The 14,529-nt window shown below is 45.5% G+C and overlaps 1 protein-coding gene across 3 annotated transcripts in view; it reads right to left on the reverse strand.

Annotated features, from left to right (window-relative positions):
• The window catches only part of LOC309360595 (putative G-protein coupled receptor 173), a gene marked incomplete at its 5' end in the record, with an annotated part of 76,492 nt that overhangs the window by 39,513 nt on the left and 22,450 nt on the right, over positions 1–14,529 (reverse strand). For all 3 annotated transcript variants that reach the window (XM_081895220.1, XM_081895218.1, XM_081895219.1), the window contains 2 exons: positions 8,526–8,602; positions 13,936–13,991. Coding sequence is in view for 2 of the 3 variants with exons in the window: in XM_081895218.1 (XP_081751344.1) it covers positions 8,526–8,602; positions 13,936–13,991 (133 nt within the window). The remainder of the gene's footprint in view (positions 1–8,525; positions 8,603–13,935; positions 13,992–14,529) is intronic.

Raw genomic sequence — 14,529 nt, forward strand, 5'->3', positions numbered from 1 at the left:
CTTTGGCAAACCTCCCTTCAAAAGGCGGAGATTACAAAGCTAGCCATACATAGATTCTTCTTCACAAAGGGTGGCAAATATGTTCCAGCAGCCTTAAGGGTTTTCAATGCAAAGCCCGTTTCCCAACTCCTGTATGCAGCAAATGTCTGGCATAATGGGGACCTGCCAAAGCTAGATGGCTTTCAGGCAAAATCTATACGATGTCTGCTGCAGGTCCCCAACTCCGTACTTCTGTTGGAAGCTGGTGAATGCCCAATTTCAGCTAGAGCGTGGTGGGCTGCCCTAAAACATTGGCTCAGGATTTCAGTGTTTGATCTAGGGAAGGGTCTGTACCAACATTTGACCAATGAGGAATTTGTCAGCAAATGGCAGAAAACCATGACTAAAAAAGCCACCTCTATTGGTCTCTCTCCCCCCCCCCACTGTATTACCTGGGTTATGAAGGTGCCCAAAAGGTTTTAAAGCAAAGATGCACACAGTGACTTGCGATCTCGATCACACGCAGTCTGTAGTCCGCTGGCAGCAGGAGTTCAATATGGGTATGTCTTTAAGTTACCGTATTTTTCGTCCTATAGGACACACCTCATTTTTTGGGGGGGGGAATGAATAAAAAAAAAATTATTCCCCCCCCAGCCACGGCTGCCACCCCAAGCCTTGCGCACACCTGTCCAAAGCACGGGGCACCCTCCGGAGGGCTCCGCGTGCTTTGGGCTGCGGGCTGCTGCCCCAAGCCTCGCGCGCCCGGTGGGGCCTCCCGCCGGGTGCGCGAGGCTTGTGGACACTCGCCGGGGCTGCAGGCTACTGCCCGCCGGGTGCGCAAGGCTTGCCGACACTCGCCCGAAGCACGGGCAGCCCTCTGGAGGGCTCCGCGTGCTTTGGGCGGCAGGTTGCCGCCCCAAGCCTCGTGCGCCCGGCGGGACCTCCCACTGGGTGCGCGAGGCTTGCGGACACTCGCCGGGGCTGCAGGCTACTGCCCACAAGCCTTGTGAGCCCGTGGGAACTCCCGCCGGGCTTGCAAGGCTTGCGGATAGCTTCCTGAAGCCTGGAGAGCAAGAGGGGTCGGTGCGCACCGATGCCTCTCGCTCTCCAGGCTTCAGTGAAAGCCTGCATTCGCCCCATAGGACGCACACACATTTACCCTTCATTTTTGGAGGGGAAAAAGTGCGTCCTATGGGGCGAAAAATACGGTAACATCTTACATCAAAAACCTGACAGTACCTAAGTATCGAAGGTTTTTCACCAAAGCCAGACTAAATTTCTTCCCCTCTGCAGTGCTGGATGGTATGGTTGAGAGGAGTTCCCTATCAGGACAGACTTTGCTCGTGTGCTCAAGACATCGATTCCATTTTCATATTTTGTTGCATTGTGCAAAGTATGAGCAGGCCAGGGCTGAACTGATACTACCCTTGCTGGTGACTTTCCCGGAAAAATCAGAGGCTCACTATGTCAGGTTCCTACTGGAAGACTGGACAAAAGCTAGAACGTTGGCAGTGGCAAAGTTTTTGTCGGTGGTTGAAAGAACAAATGAGCCCTATATTCTAAACAAAATTTTTGATTAACCTGGAGGTAGGCTGTATGAGCTGTGTATTGATTTGTAATGTTTTGTTGGGTCTCTGGACCGTAATAAAGATTGTTGTTGTTAAATCAGGGGTGGCTAACCTTTTCTTCTCCTCCTCCTCATGGACTGCATGCCAGCCATGGGTGTGGCCACCCCACACTCCAGGCATATCAGGCAATATACAGAGGCCCCTCTCTGCTCAAAGCACTGATCTGATTACTCAAGAGAAGACAATTTGTATTCCCATCAGGGGCTGGACTGGGCAGTTTAATAATCCTGGGCCTCCCCAAATGCTGTGATTTATTTCTTTTTGCCACCACTACCAAAAATGGTAGAATCCTGGGGACAAGACATGTCCTTGTGAGTGGCTCATCAGGCCCCCATACTGGGGTTATCCACCTCTGCTGTCAGTTATTGTTTTAAGTATTCCTGTGATCTTCTTCATTTATGCTTCAGGGGAGTGTGTGTTCATACAGGTATGTGCCTTCTGTATTTAATAAAAATGATTAAACCTATTAAAAATAGTGATCTCGATAATGAGAGAACCCTTTCTCTTAAAAAAAATAATTCTATTAAATAAAGGGGAACACAGAGGTCACAGTAAAGTAGGATTGCCACCTGTCCCTTATAATTACAGGAGAGTCCCATTTTGGGGACACAGAGTCCCCTGTCCTCTTTGGCCCCCAATTTGTCCCGTTTTTGAAGTCATAAAAATAAAAATTCTCCTTGTCCCCATAAAGCTGGGTGACTGTTAAGGCAGAGGGGGGTTGCCTGAAGGGAGAAGTAGAGAAGAAGGGGAGGAGGGATGTTGGGGGTAGAAGGAGAGAGAAACACAGAAAACACTCCACACTTTCAGGGTTATTTTAAAAAAACCCCTTATAGAGCACACACACCATCAAGCTACTTAGCTATTTTCTTGCATTTCTCAAGCCTTCCCTGTAAAGCTAAGGAACTGTTGGTTACTGAAGCTGGAAGGACTTTTGGTTTTGGATGGGGGAAGAAATTTTAAGAAGATAAAAAATCTGTATGCTTTATTTTATGCTGGTTTGTGACCAAAATAAAGTTTGATACTAAGAAGATAGACAGTCATGCAAAAGTGCTTCCCCACTTTTTTGCTACTGTTTTATTTTGGGAAGATAATGAGCTGGAAGTTAAAGCTGCCAGCTCCCCTGAATGTTCCTCAGAAAGAAAGAGAGGGAGACAATGCAGGAAGAAGGTATGGGTTGCAAGTTAATGAAAGGATGCCCTCCTGGAGATCCCCTGAATGTTCCTCAAGTCACTCCAGGGTGCCATGGCTCACTGGCTGAAAACCAATAATTTAAAAGCATTTTTCTCTCCCCCTTCTCTGCAAAATACCAAGGCACCTAATAAAATCAAAACACCTAGATTTTTTTTAAGTTCTCTATAATACTAAAACACAAGAGAGCAGTGTAACCACCTAAAACAGAAGCAGCAAGCACACAACAAACACCAGTGGCAACAGACAACAGGCAGTTTAACCTGCCATATTATTCAAGGGCTTCTGAAATACAGGAGTCCTTACCATCTGCAAGGTCAAGAGGGAGGAATACAAGTGGATCTCTCAGGCAAGAGAATCTAAGCCTGTTGGCAGCCACTGAAAAGGTCCTCTCCCCTCAGAGGCCCTGATGACAATCGGACAGGTCATGAGGCAGTCCTTCAAGTGTCCAGAGCTAAGCACACACTACCAATTTTTTTTAAATAAAACTTACAATGCAGTCTTATGCATGTTTACTCAGACATAAGTCCTGATGAATTCAGTGGTATTTATCCTTAGGTAAGTGTATGCAGAACTGTAACCTTAGACTTGGTTTTTTTGAACAGAATAGAGCTAAACCTGAAGAAAATGTCCAGCAACAAGTTTAATATTTCAAATAGGGTACTAAATATATTTTAGATATATGGCAAAATACTGAAAAATTGATTATTCTGGATATAAAAATATCATATGTCCTTTTTATGTAATTAATACAAATGTAATTTTTTTTAAAGTCCTAGATGCCCACATCCCATTTCTTATAGCATAGAAATATACAACAGTATTCCCACAACCGGCTTAGGGACTTTATTTTGGTTTGCTGTTGTGCCTACACTTTTTGCCTTGGCAGCAGCCACTGGGACCTTTTGGGGAGCTGTAATTTATTTATATTGTTTTCAGAAGAAGAAGAGAAGAGTTTGGATTTGATATCCCGCCTTTCACTCCCCTTCAGGAGTCTCAAAGCGGCTAACAATCTCCTTTCCCTTCCTCCCCCACAACAAACACTCTGTGAGGTGAGTGGGGCTGAGAGACTTCAAAGAAGTGTGACTGGCCCAAGGTCACCCAGCATTTACGGCATGTAATGCATTAAGAGAAAATATTATGAAAATGATGTACAGGTGGTACATGACCCCAGTCAAGCTTGCAAAAATTTACCACTTGCCCGATAATAAATGTTGGAAATGTAAAGAAACTGAAGGAACATTCTTTCACTTTGGTGGTCGTGCCCAAGGATTAAGGCGTACTGGGAAATGATATATAATGAACTGAAAAAGGTATTTAGGTATACCTTCTTGAAGAAACCAGAGGCCTTTCTCCTGGGTATGGTCGGCCAATTGGTGTCAAAGAAGGACAGAACATTTTTTATGTATGCTACAGCAGCAGCAAGAATACTCATTGCAAAGTACTGGAAGACGCAAGACCTACCCACCTTGGAAGAATGGCAGATGCAAGTAATAGACTATATGGAACTGGCAGAAATGACCGGCAGAATCCGAGATCAAGGAGAAGAGCAGGTGGAAGAGGACTGGAAGAAGTTTAAAGCCTATCTACAAAAACATTGTAAAATTTATGAATGCTGAAGGCATTGAAAATGAAGTGAAGGGGTTCTAGTGATTAAGATAAATAAGAGTATAAAGGGAGGGATAAAGGATGAAAATGAATAATGAATGAGCTTGCTGAACTAATTTTTAAAGTGGAATACAAGAAAGGAAGGCGGGTGGAAGTAAGGAAAATAAGGTTTTGAAGGTTATTAAATTGAAAAAGAGTTGTTCTTTTTTCATGTTAAATTTTCTTTTTTCTGTTTTCCTTTTTTCTGTTTTGTTTGTATTTCTGATGTTTGTTGTTGGTTGTTTTGGTGATTTCTGTTGATTGTTAACCTTTTGTAAAATTTAATAAAATATCATTCTAAAAAACAACAACAAGGTCACCCAGCAGCTGCAGGTGGTGGAGTGGAGACGCGAACCCTACACCACACCACATTAACAACTTACTGTACAAACTCCAACTTATTCAGAATGGGCTAGTTAGCACTAGAATGGGCTAGTTAGGGGCAACTAACCCTTTTCAGCCCAAGGGCTGAAGATTGCCCCCCCCAGGCTGCATGCCAAGGTGGTTGGTGGGCAGACACACAGCCGGGCCAGTTTTCCCCCACTGCTGCGTTGCCTGTGTGATTCCAAGGAAAAAGGGCTCTCCTTCACCTTGATTTTCCTCTTCTCCTCCTACCCCAGCACTGCTGTGCGGATGACAAGCAACATGAGGTAGAAAAACAAGCAGAGGAAAGCTCCAATCTTAGATCTCCTTGCTTTTTCCTGTTGTAATGGCACTGCACCAGAGGGAGAAGAGGACTTCCCCCACAATGGTTTTGGCAGAGAGCCAGCAGATCACTTTATGGGCCACATCTGGCTCAAGAGCTCACCACCCCTGGTTTAGCAAGACTTGCATGAGATGGAATAGGCCAGAGAGCCTTCTCCCATGTCTTCCCTCTTCCGTCCTTCTGTTATACATGTGATTAATCTGTGCCAATTTGTAGGAAAAGTTGGCCTGGAACTCCAGAAACAAGGCTAAGGCCACTATGGGCTCCATCAGCAGCCACAGATAAAAAAGGCTGCTAGGTAATTTTTGTATAATTTTAATGTGTTATAAGCTGTTTTGTAGGTCATTTGATTGAAAGGTAGGATATGAAACTTTCAAACAAACAAAATATAAGATAAGATAAAATGTGAGGTAAAAATAGGTATATAAATAAAATATTACATTATGGAAAAGGAAGGTGTGGATTCCAATGAGGAAATCAAAAATTCTTAGCTAGATATGTTAGCACTGTCAAAATGCAAAGATAACATCAACATGGCATGAGTGGAACAGTAACTGTTACAAGGCAGGTGATAGTGCTCTTTAAGAACTAAGCACTGTATCTGGGACTTCCGGGTTGGCGCCATCGCCGAATGGCGGACTCCCTCCGAGCTCCGGAGGGAGCCTGCTCAGCAGGGGTTGGGTCCTCCCGCGCCGGCGACGCGGGGACCCTCAAAAACCATGGGCGCTGAAACCCATGGACATGGTGACTCGGCTGGCACCTTTTAAGCCCCCCCCCGACCCGCGAAGGAGCCTTTTTAAAGGCTACGGAACGGGTGGCGGGGGGGGGGGTGCTTTGAGTACTCCGCTTCCCCTGCCGAGCGAAGCCGCATGCCATTCGACGGAGAGCGCTGACTTCTTCCATTGGAAATTCGGACTCAAAGTATAACCCGTGAGTAATTGGAACTTGGATTAAAAAGGACTAAATTTATAAAAAATTTGGAACGAGCGGGGAGGGCGTAAAAAGGAAGTCAGCCCCCCCCCCCGTTGTAGAGGAGCTAAAGCAAAGGACTTAACATCTAAGATCGAGCGCAACCCTATTTTGAAAAAGTTATTAAATTTCGCGATGGAAAATTATAAGACTGTGCTGGAGGAGAATAGTGGAAGTGAATCAAAAAGCAACCCCCCCACAGAACCTGGGAGCGTTTTAGTTAGAGCACCCGGAGAAGACAAGGAGAGGTTTTGACAGCTGTCAAAGAGCTGTCAAAGCAGAAGAACAAAAAAGAACTTTGTTGCAAGGACTTTACCGGTTACATTTGTTATAATTTGGATTTAGAATGTTTAAAGCAAGGAATACTAAGTTACTATGATTGCTGGTTGTGATCTGGAAGGGAACTGAGTTATTGCAATCCACCTAGAGGAGCTGAGGGATATTACAAGCTGTCAGCATTGAATTTGAACAGAACTCTTTATCTCCTGGGAAACTGCAGAAATGGAACACTATTTTGGCTACAGAGGCTCATACATGTAAAGCAGACAATAGACTTATCTATTGAAGAATGGAAGGGACTTGGCATCATGTTTGGTTCCTGAATAACAGAGCCTTTGCAGAGGAATTTAGAGACTTTTTGAATTGGAACATCTGTGCAGGAAAATAGGAAAAGAAAAGGAGGGGAAAAAGAGGAGACAGATCAACAAGAACAACAAGAACAATTGACAACTGGACAAAGTTGGAAGCGGGAACATTTGGAACATCTAGACTTGAAAAAGTATAAAGAAGTAAAATTGGAGTTTTCACTCCCAAGTATATAAAAGTCTGGATGGAAAAAATGGGCCTTTTTGAGATAGACTCCTTCCAATATTGGATATACAAAATTAAAAATGACTGGTAAAGGACTATGGTTTTAAAAAAAAATATGTGGGAGCTCCAGGAAGACATCAGATTCGAGAAATATTGGGGACGCAACCGGGGAAAGGGGGAGGGAAATTTGGAATCCAAAGGTTGTAAAACTACATCTTATCTTATTATATTTTAATCTATTATGTATATTAAAGGGGAGAACGCGTGGAAGGGATTAAGTCGATTTTAGGAGGTGGGCAAATATTTTTAAAATTGGGATAATGACAATAAGTTTAAAATTTGGGATAAGAAATTGCTGAACTTATTTGTAAGAATTGGAATGCAAGAGGGGGAGGGGAGGGGAAGTCTTGGAAAGATGATATGGAAAATAAGATTCTAAATTGGGATGCTTTGTTTTTTATATTGTTATAATTGGAAATGCCTAATAAATATTATTTTTTTAAAAAAAAGAACTAAGCACTGTATCTGGAGAAGCAGGTCCTTAGGAACATTTTAAGAGCTAGCCAAACCGCACTTCTGCTACAAACCTGCTACAAACCAGCCTGTTTCCACCAGGACAGGACCACACTGAGGACTCTTCCAAATTGGACTTTCATTTGCCTTCAGCCTCAACTGCACATCACCACATTGGTTATAAAAAGCATATACAGTGGTACCTCGGGTTAAGTACTTAATTTGTTCTGGAGTCCGTTCTTAACCTGAAACTGTTCTTAACCTAAAGCACCACTTTAGCTAATGGGGCCTCCCACTGCCGCCGCGCCGCCAGAGCACAATTTCTGTTCTCATCCTGAAGCAAAGTTCTTAACCCGAGGTACTATTTCTGAGTTAGCGGAGTCTGTAACCTGGAGCATATGTAACCTGAAGCGTATGTAACCCAAGGTACCACTGTATTGAATTTAGTATTTAAGTACAGTGGTACCTCAGTTTTTTAACATCTCCGTTAACAAACATTTTGGAACTCGAACGCCGTAAACCTGGAAGTAAATGCTTCGGTTTTTTAACGCGCCTCAGAAGTTGAACCGGAAATGTGGCCTTCATACTGAGTTTTCCGTATTGAGATTTCCGTTTTGAGGCTTCCATTTTGAGTTTTTGGTTTTCGAACGTTTCGAAAACTCGAACGGTCTTCCAGAACAGATTACATTTGGAAAAACCAAGGTACTACTGTATTACTGCATTTACTGGTTTCAACTCACAACACTGTTGCAGTGATGAATAAGTCATGGAGCTTGTTTCTTATCTTGGCAGATAAGTTTGGACAGAGCAAACTGTAAATGAATCTGAATAACTGGACACAAGCTTTAATCAAGAGGAGGAAGCAGAAAGGAAGCTCCTCAAAGGCTCAGCCCAATGCTAGAACAGGGAGGGGGAACCTGCAGCCATCCACATGTAGCCTGACCACAAATTCCACAAGCCCTGTCCTTTAGCCATGCTGGCTGGGACCAATGGGAACTGAAGTCCAGCAACAACATCTGGAGGGTCACAGGTTCCCCACCCCTGCACTTGGCATTGGCTCTCCAGAGTGATTTGTGACTCCTTACCTGTGGCATTGAGAGTGGGGGCTGCAGAACAGGAAGGTTTAGGGATTCACTGGCCAAGCCTCTATCAGTTTTCTTTTCTGCAGAGGAGAGGAGAGAAAGGAAAGGAAAGGAAAGGAAAGGAAAGGAAAGGAAAGGAAAGGAAAGGAAAGGAAAGGAAAGGAAAGGAAAGGAAAGGAAAGGCAACATTTTTCAGTAATATGTGCAACTCCCAGCCTCAGAACTGCTGGGCACAATCTGGGTACTTCTACACTTCTGAGAGCATAGAATTTGCTTCTGGGCACAGAGTTCAGTTTCTTGACAATTTCATCTTTTATATTTATATATTTTTAAAACCCATAGGTTTCTGGCCCTTTTGGTTGCAAAGACATACTTAAAAGTATAACAATTTTCAGAGGCGTAGCTATGTTAGGGCTCATCCACACAGGAGTTTAATATGGATTTGAAGCTACTTGTGTGTATATTGTGCATGTAATATCTTCCTCATCCAACTGGCAGCCCCCAGTTTTTCCTCATTAAATTTAGACTATCAGGCTAATCAGATAAGGGAAGTAAATCCAATATAAAACTGCATGTTACCCAGCTAAAGCGCATTGTGCAACCAGGTGGTGGCTTTTTATGTGTATGTAGTGATGATTCACAAGGTACCATATACTGCCACACCTCTTACTCTGATTTTGTTTCCATCAGTCAAAATGAAAGAAGGAAGGGTGGATTTTTAATTTTTGAACTGCTCTTTTTCTTAGAACTGCTCTAGGGCAGAACAGCTCTATTAAAATGAAAACTGAAAACAAGCAAGAGCAACAGCAGCTTGGAGGGCAGGGGATGAGCCATCACCCTGGCAATGATTATACAGCTTACAATGTTATGATCTATTTTCAATTATTCAGTCTACAAGCTCCTGAGAGAATGCAGGGTCTGCCCTTTGCAGGTCCCAATATTTGGTGTTTCTTCTCACAGAATTTGCCTTTCCCAAGAGCAGAGCCTTTGGTATAAACCGCCAAGTGCTGCTGCTGTACAACCTCACATCATTCTATGTCATCCTGCTCATACCCCATAGGTCATCAAGTGAGGCCCTCTTATGGGTGCAACACACCCCAAAATTTGTTTAGATCTGAGGCAGATCTTTTGCTGTGGTAACTTTGGACTAAGCTCCCCCTGGAAACGAGGGCAGTGCCAGCCACTGGTTCTTTTAAGTACCTCCTTAAGTCATTTTTATTCACCCTGGCTTTTTTAGGGCAGCATTGTTGGAAATTACTCATGCTGGTTTGAATGTATCCTTATTGTCTGAACTTTGTATTTAATGATTTATTGTACACTGCCATGATATTTTTAAATAATGAGTGGCTTATAAATTCTTTAAATAGATTAATTGGTTCAATGGGCCTTGCACAGATGCAATTAGTGGGCTGGGCAACAATTTGATTAACATACTGCACTAGAATCTCATTTCTATTTATTTCATGGTGTAGATTTTTTAAATCTGTACCGTACCAGAAGGTCTTTGAACACAAATGCATATTAAAAAATGAAATAAAACATTTAAGTAAAATATTTAAATCAGGGACTGCTGTCCTTTTTGGACCAATGGGCACATTCTGAATGTTGAGAAAATGCAATGGGCACTGCTCACAAAATGCTTGCCACAGGGGTGTGGCTGCCATGAAGGGCATGGCATAACACAAAATCCCTCTACATGTGAGCCTAGAAATAGGAAACCTTAAGTGTTTCCCAGAGGTTCTCCAGTCAGATACTATATCATAGCTACTAGCCTCCAGGCACTCACTTTGGAGGAGTCCCATCAGCGTCCACAGGGCTAGTCTAGTAATAAGATGTTTGAGGGCCACAGCCAACAGTGAATGAAGGATTAAAAATTGCTCTTTAATGAGACAGAATACACAAACCAGAAATTTAAAGGATCACTTGGAGTTCAGAGAAAAAGCTGTTAATGTCATATATGTCTGTTTGGATATACAATAAATATCTCTCATGTATATTAAGCATTTGATTCCTTGGGAATTAGCATAGAGTAGTGGCTACCACAAAAATCCCAAATTCAGCTCTGAGCTTTTTAAGTAGGCTCAAACTGCTAACTATCTTAGTCTCAGAACAGGAGACTCTAGACATCTCCAGCAGTACCTCTGCATGAATTTCTCTACATGAAGTAAGAGCTGTTCAGCAGTGGAACAGATTCACTCAGGAGATTGTGGACTCTCCTTCCTTGGAGGTTTTTAAGCAGAGATTGGATGGCCATCTGTTACAGATGTTTTAGCTGAGATTCCTGCATAGCAGAGGTTTGGACATGATGACCCACAAAGTCCCTTCAAACTCCACAATTCTACAATATTATGAATTCTTGTGATAACATCATGTGTTTTCTCACCCCTACTGGGGCAGCCAATGAATTGAAATGATGATGTCAAGACACTACACAATGATCCTATGCTTCATGGAGAACATTGACACAGGGTTGCCATTTTTGGCAGCAGCCCCATGTCAAGTATAAAATACAGTTCAGCTCTATGGAACCATAATACTGGCACACCTTGTGGGATTTTTGTTCCAAGACAGCATATGTGAAGTGTTCTATTTTATTTTATTCTATTTAGCTATCCAATATCAGCAACTCTGACAGTGCAAAGTGCTTTAAATATCCAGAAAGTGGATTCACCACAGAGAAGTCAGGCTGGAGTGAGTAAAGGTGGGTGGGGAACCACACACTAACACTGAAGTAACTGAGGAGAACTGAACGTGTTTGCAAGGAAAGGAAATATTTTCATATGACAGTAAATTATGTAATTAACCTGCAGGACTGACCACTTCAGAATATTTATACAAACTGAAGAGAAACCAGAGCAATATTGGGTGGTATTAAACTCAGAGTAGAACCACTGAAATTAATGAGCATGAGTAAGTTAGGTCTACTCATAATTATACTGATTATCCGCAGCATTAAAAATAATTACAAGCAGGACAGGCTCACTGGTGGCTACAGGTAATGATGGCCATCAAGCCCTGCTTGGGAATGCCCCTGTGGTATCTGGCTGGCCAATGTCTACAGCAGTGTTTCCCAACCGGTGTTCCGCGGCACACTAGTGTGCCGCGAGACGTTGCCTGGTGTGCCGTGGGAGGGAGGCGGGTGAGTCGGGCGGCGAGAGGCGGGGCGGCGGCGAGGAGAGGCCGCCCAGCGCGGGGCTCTCGCCGTCTGCCTGCCTGGCTGCCTGTGTGGCGCTGACGTCACGGGGCTGTAACGTGCCCCACATAGGCACACGCGGGGCGGCGAGCGAGCTCCCTCCCACATCCCATCGCCGGCTCTGCACCAGGCGGTAGAGCTCGGCGAAGTCGCCGCGCTGGAAGGCCAGCAGCGCGCACGCCTTGGCCAGGCTCTCGCCCGCCTGCGCCTCCAGGCACGGCGCCTCGGCGTCGGGCGGCAGCGAGCCCAGGAAGCGGCCCAGCCGGCCGGGGTCGCCCGCCTGCAGCAGCGCCTCGCACCCGCACGAGACCTGCTCCGCCGAGAAGTGCGGCGAGCGCGGAGGATCGGGCGGGGCGGAGGCCAGCCCCGCGCTTGGAGAGGGAGCAGCAGCCGTCGCCAAACCCGATCCTCCTCCTCCTGCTCCGCCGCCGTCCTCTGGCTCTCGGCCGGGAGGAGCCTGCGGCGACGGGGCAGGCGCCGAAGTTGGCAGAAGTTGACGCGCCTCCTCGGCAGCGCCTTCGTCCTCCTCCTCCTGCCTCTGCTCTCCTCCGGCCGGGGGGCTCGGCGGGGTCCGCGGGGAAGGAGGCCATGTTCGCGGCGCGCGGGATCGCGGCCCCCCTCGCCCGCCTCCAGCCCGCTCCCCTCCCCCTGCGCGCTGCCCTAGCCATGCGGGTATCCTCCCCCTGCGCCGCCATCCCCTTTCCACATCCGCCTACCGCCCCCGGGCCGCGGCGCGGCTCCCAGCCCGGGCTGGCCTCCGCCTCCTGGGACGCGCGCCCACCCCCGCGGCCCCCCAAACTTCGGAGCAACTCTCCAGACGCTTCTCCCCCGCCTCGGTCTCCCTCCTTTCCACTTCTCTTCCCCCCTTCCTTCCCTCTTTCTTTCTCTTTCTCTCCCACCCGCCTTTCCTTCTATTAACTTTCCTTTCCCCTCCCTTCGTCCTTCCTACTTTTACTCCTGGGCTCCTCCCCCCTTTGCGCAGCCACAAATCAATCTCTCTCTCTTTTTTCCCCCTCTCTCTCTTCTTTGCTCAGACGCAAAAAAGCGCCGCTTTTTGGAAATCCGGACTGCTGTCCCCACTGAAACGATACTTTAAAAAAGGAAGAAGCCACTGGCTCTTATTTCTGTTTAAAGCAGTAGATCCCGAACTCTTTTGGCCCACTGCCCCCTTGGTTCCACATCCCCCAGTGTCCCCTATGCTTACTCTATAGAAAGCATTACAGGGGTTAACGCGGCTCGCTAAGGAAGATATTAATAGAATTCTGCATTTGGGGGGAGACCCTAACAGTCATCTACCATTACCTTCTATGCTGTTACTATTTTTTTTTTTTTTTTTTTACATAAGTAAAAAGTGACCTTTCCCCATCTGGCATGGTGGTGTGCCTCGAGATTTTTTTCATGAAACAAGTGTGCCTTTGCCCAAAAAAGGTTGGGAAACACTGGTCTACAGACAGGATGATGAATGAGAGGGATACCTGGGTCTGACCTAGGCTTCTTCTGTTCATGGCCTGCATACCACCTGTGGCTTCAAGAGAATACAATATTAACTGGAGAAGCAGCAAGATAATGGTGCTTCACCTGATCACATCCATCTCCTTCTCTTATGGGCAGGGGCCTTAGCTCAGAGTAAGAACACATGCCTTCACTGCAGAAGATCCCAGGTCTGGCATCTCTAGTTAAAAAGATAATAGATAGAAGAAAGGGAAAGGACCTGCTTCCAATCAGAGTAGACAGCACTGGGTTAGACTCAGAACAAGGCAATTTTATATATCCTATGGTCTAAACCACTGAGCCTCTTGGGCTTGCTGATCAGCAGTTTGAATCCGCAAGACAGCTCCTGTTGCTCTGTCCCAGCTCCTGCCAACCTAGCAGTTCGAAAGCACACCAGGGGAAGTAGATAAAGAGGTACAGCTGCAGCAGGAAGGTAAACAGCGTTTCTGTGCACTCTGGTTTCTGTCACAGTGTCCCGTTGCACCAGGAGCAGTTTAGTCATACTGGCCACATGACCTGGAAAGTTGCCTGTCGACAAATGCCGGCTCCCTCGGCCTGAAGCGAGATGAGCGCCGCACCCCATAGTCACCTTTGACTGGACTTAACCGTCCAGAGGTCCTTTACTTTTTACCTTTACCTTTTATCCTATGGAGTTGCACACCCCATTCCCAGCACCATTTTCTGACCAGCTTTAGATTGCCAGACCAGAAACATCCAGGGAAGACCTACCTTCAGTGCAGACTGTCTGAGCTATGTCCTCTATTCGCAGCTCGTTTTCACTTGACCTGTAGCGAGAAAGAAGACAGACAAGTGAGTGCAGTTCTAAGTTACATCCATTGCTAAGTTGGCCCCAAGAACCAGTGGGAACCAACATGACACAAATAACTGCTTTTACTAGAGCAACGTTGGTGCTGCAACCTGAGTTCAGTGTAGCTTTAAAAGTTTTCTTGTGAACATACTTTATTAATATACTGGTGGGTAACTTCTGGAACTACCTGGGAATTTTTAGAAACCCAAAATATATTGTGATTTTTAAATGGATTGTGTAATTTATGAGTCACGCCAAAATTCAGGTAAAGTCATGTGTTAGTCTGCCATCTTAATCAAAATGGTACACCATCCAAATAACAATAAAACTCACTGACCTCATATCAGGAACCTTTATGCTGAGTTTGGCATGATATTGTGGGAGACAGATGAACTTATATCCCCCAAATGGGTGAAGTCATTCCAAAATGACATTTCTGTCTGCCATCTTGGTACCCAGTGTCCCAACACTGACAAAGACTGTCCCCCCCCCCCAATCTCTGGAACTCTCATGCC

The sequence above is a fragment of the Podarcis melisellensis genome (assembly GCF_964234715.1).
Source record: "Podarcis melisellensis genome assembly, chromosome: 17".
In the NCBI taxonomy this organism is placed as follows: Eukaryota; Metazoa; Chordata; class Lepidosauria; order Squamata; family Lacertidae; genus Podarcis; species Podarcis melisellensis.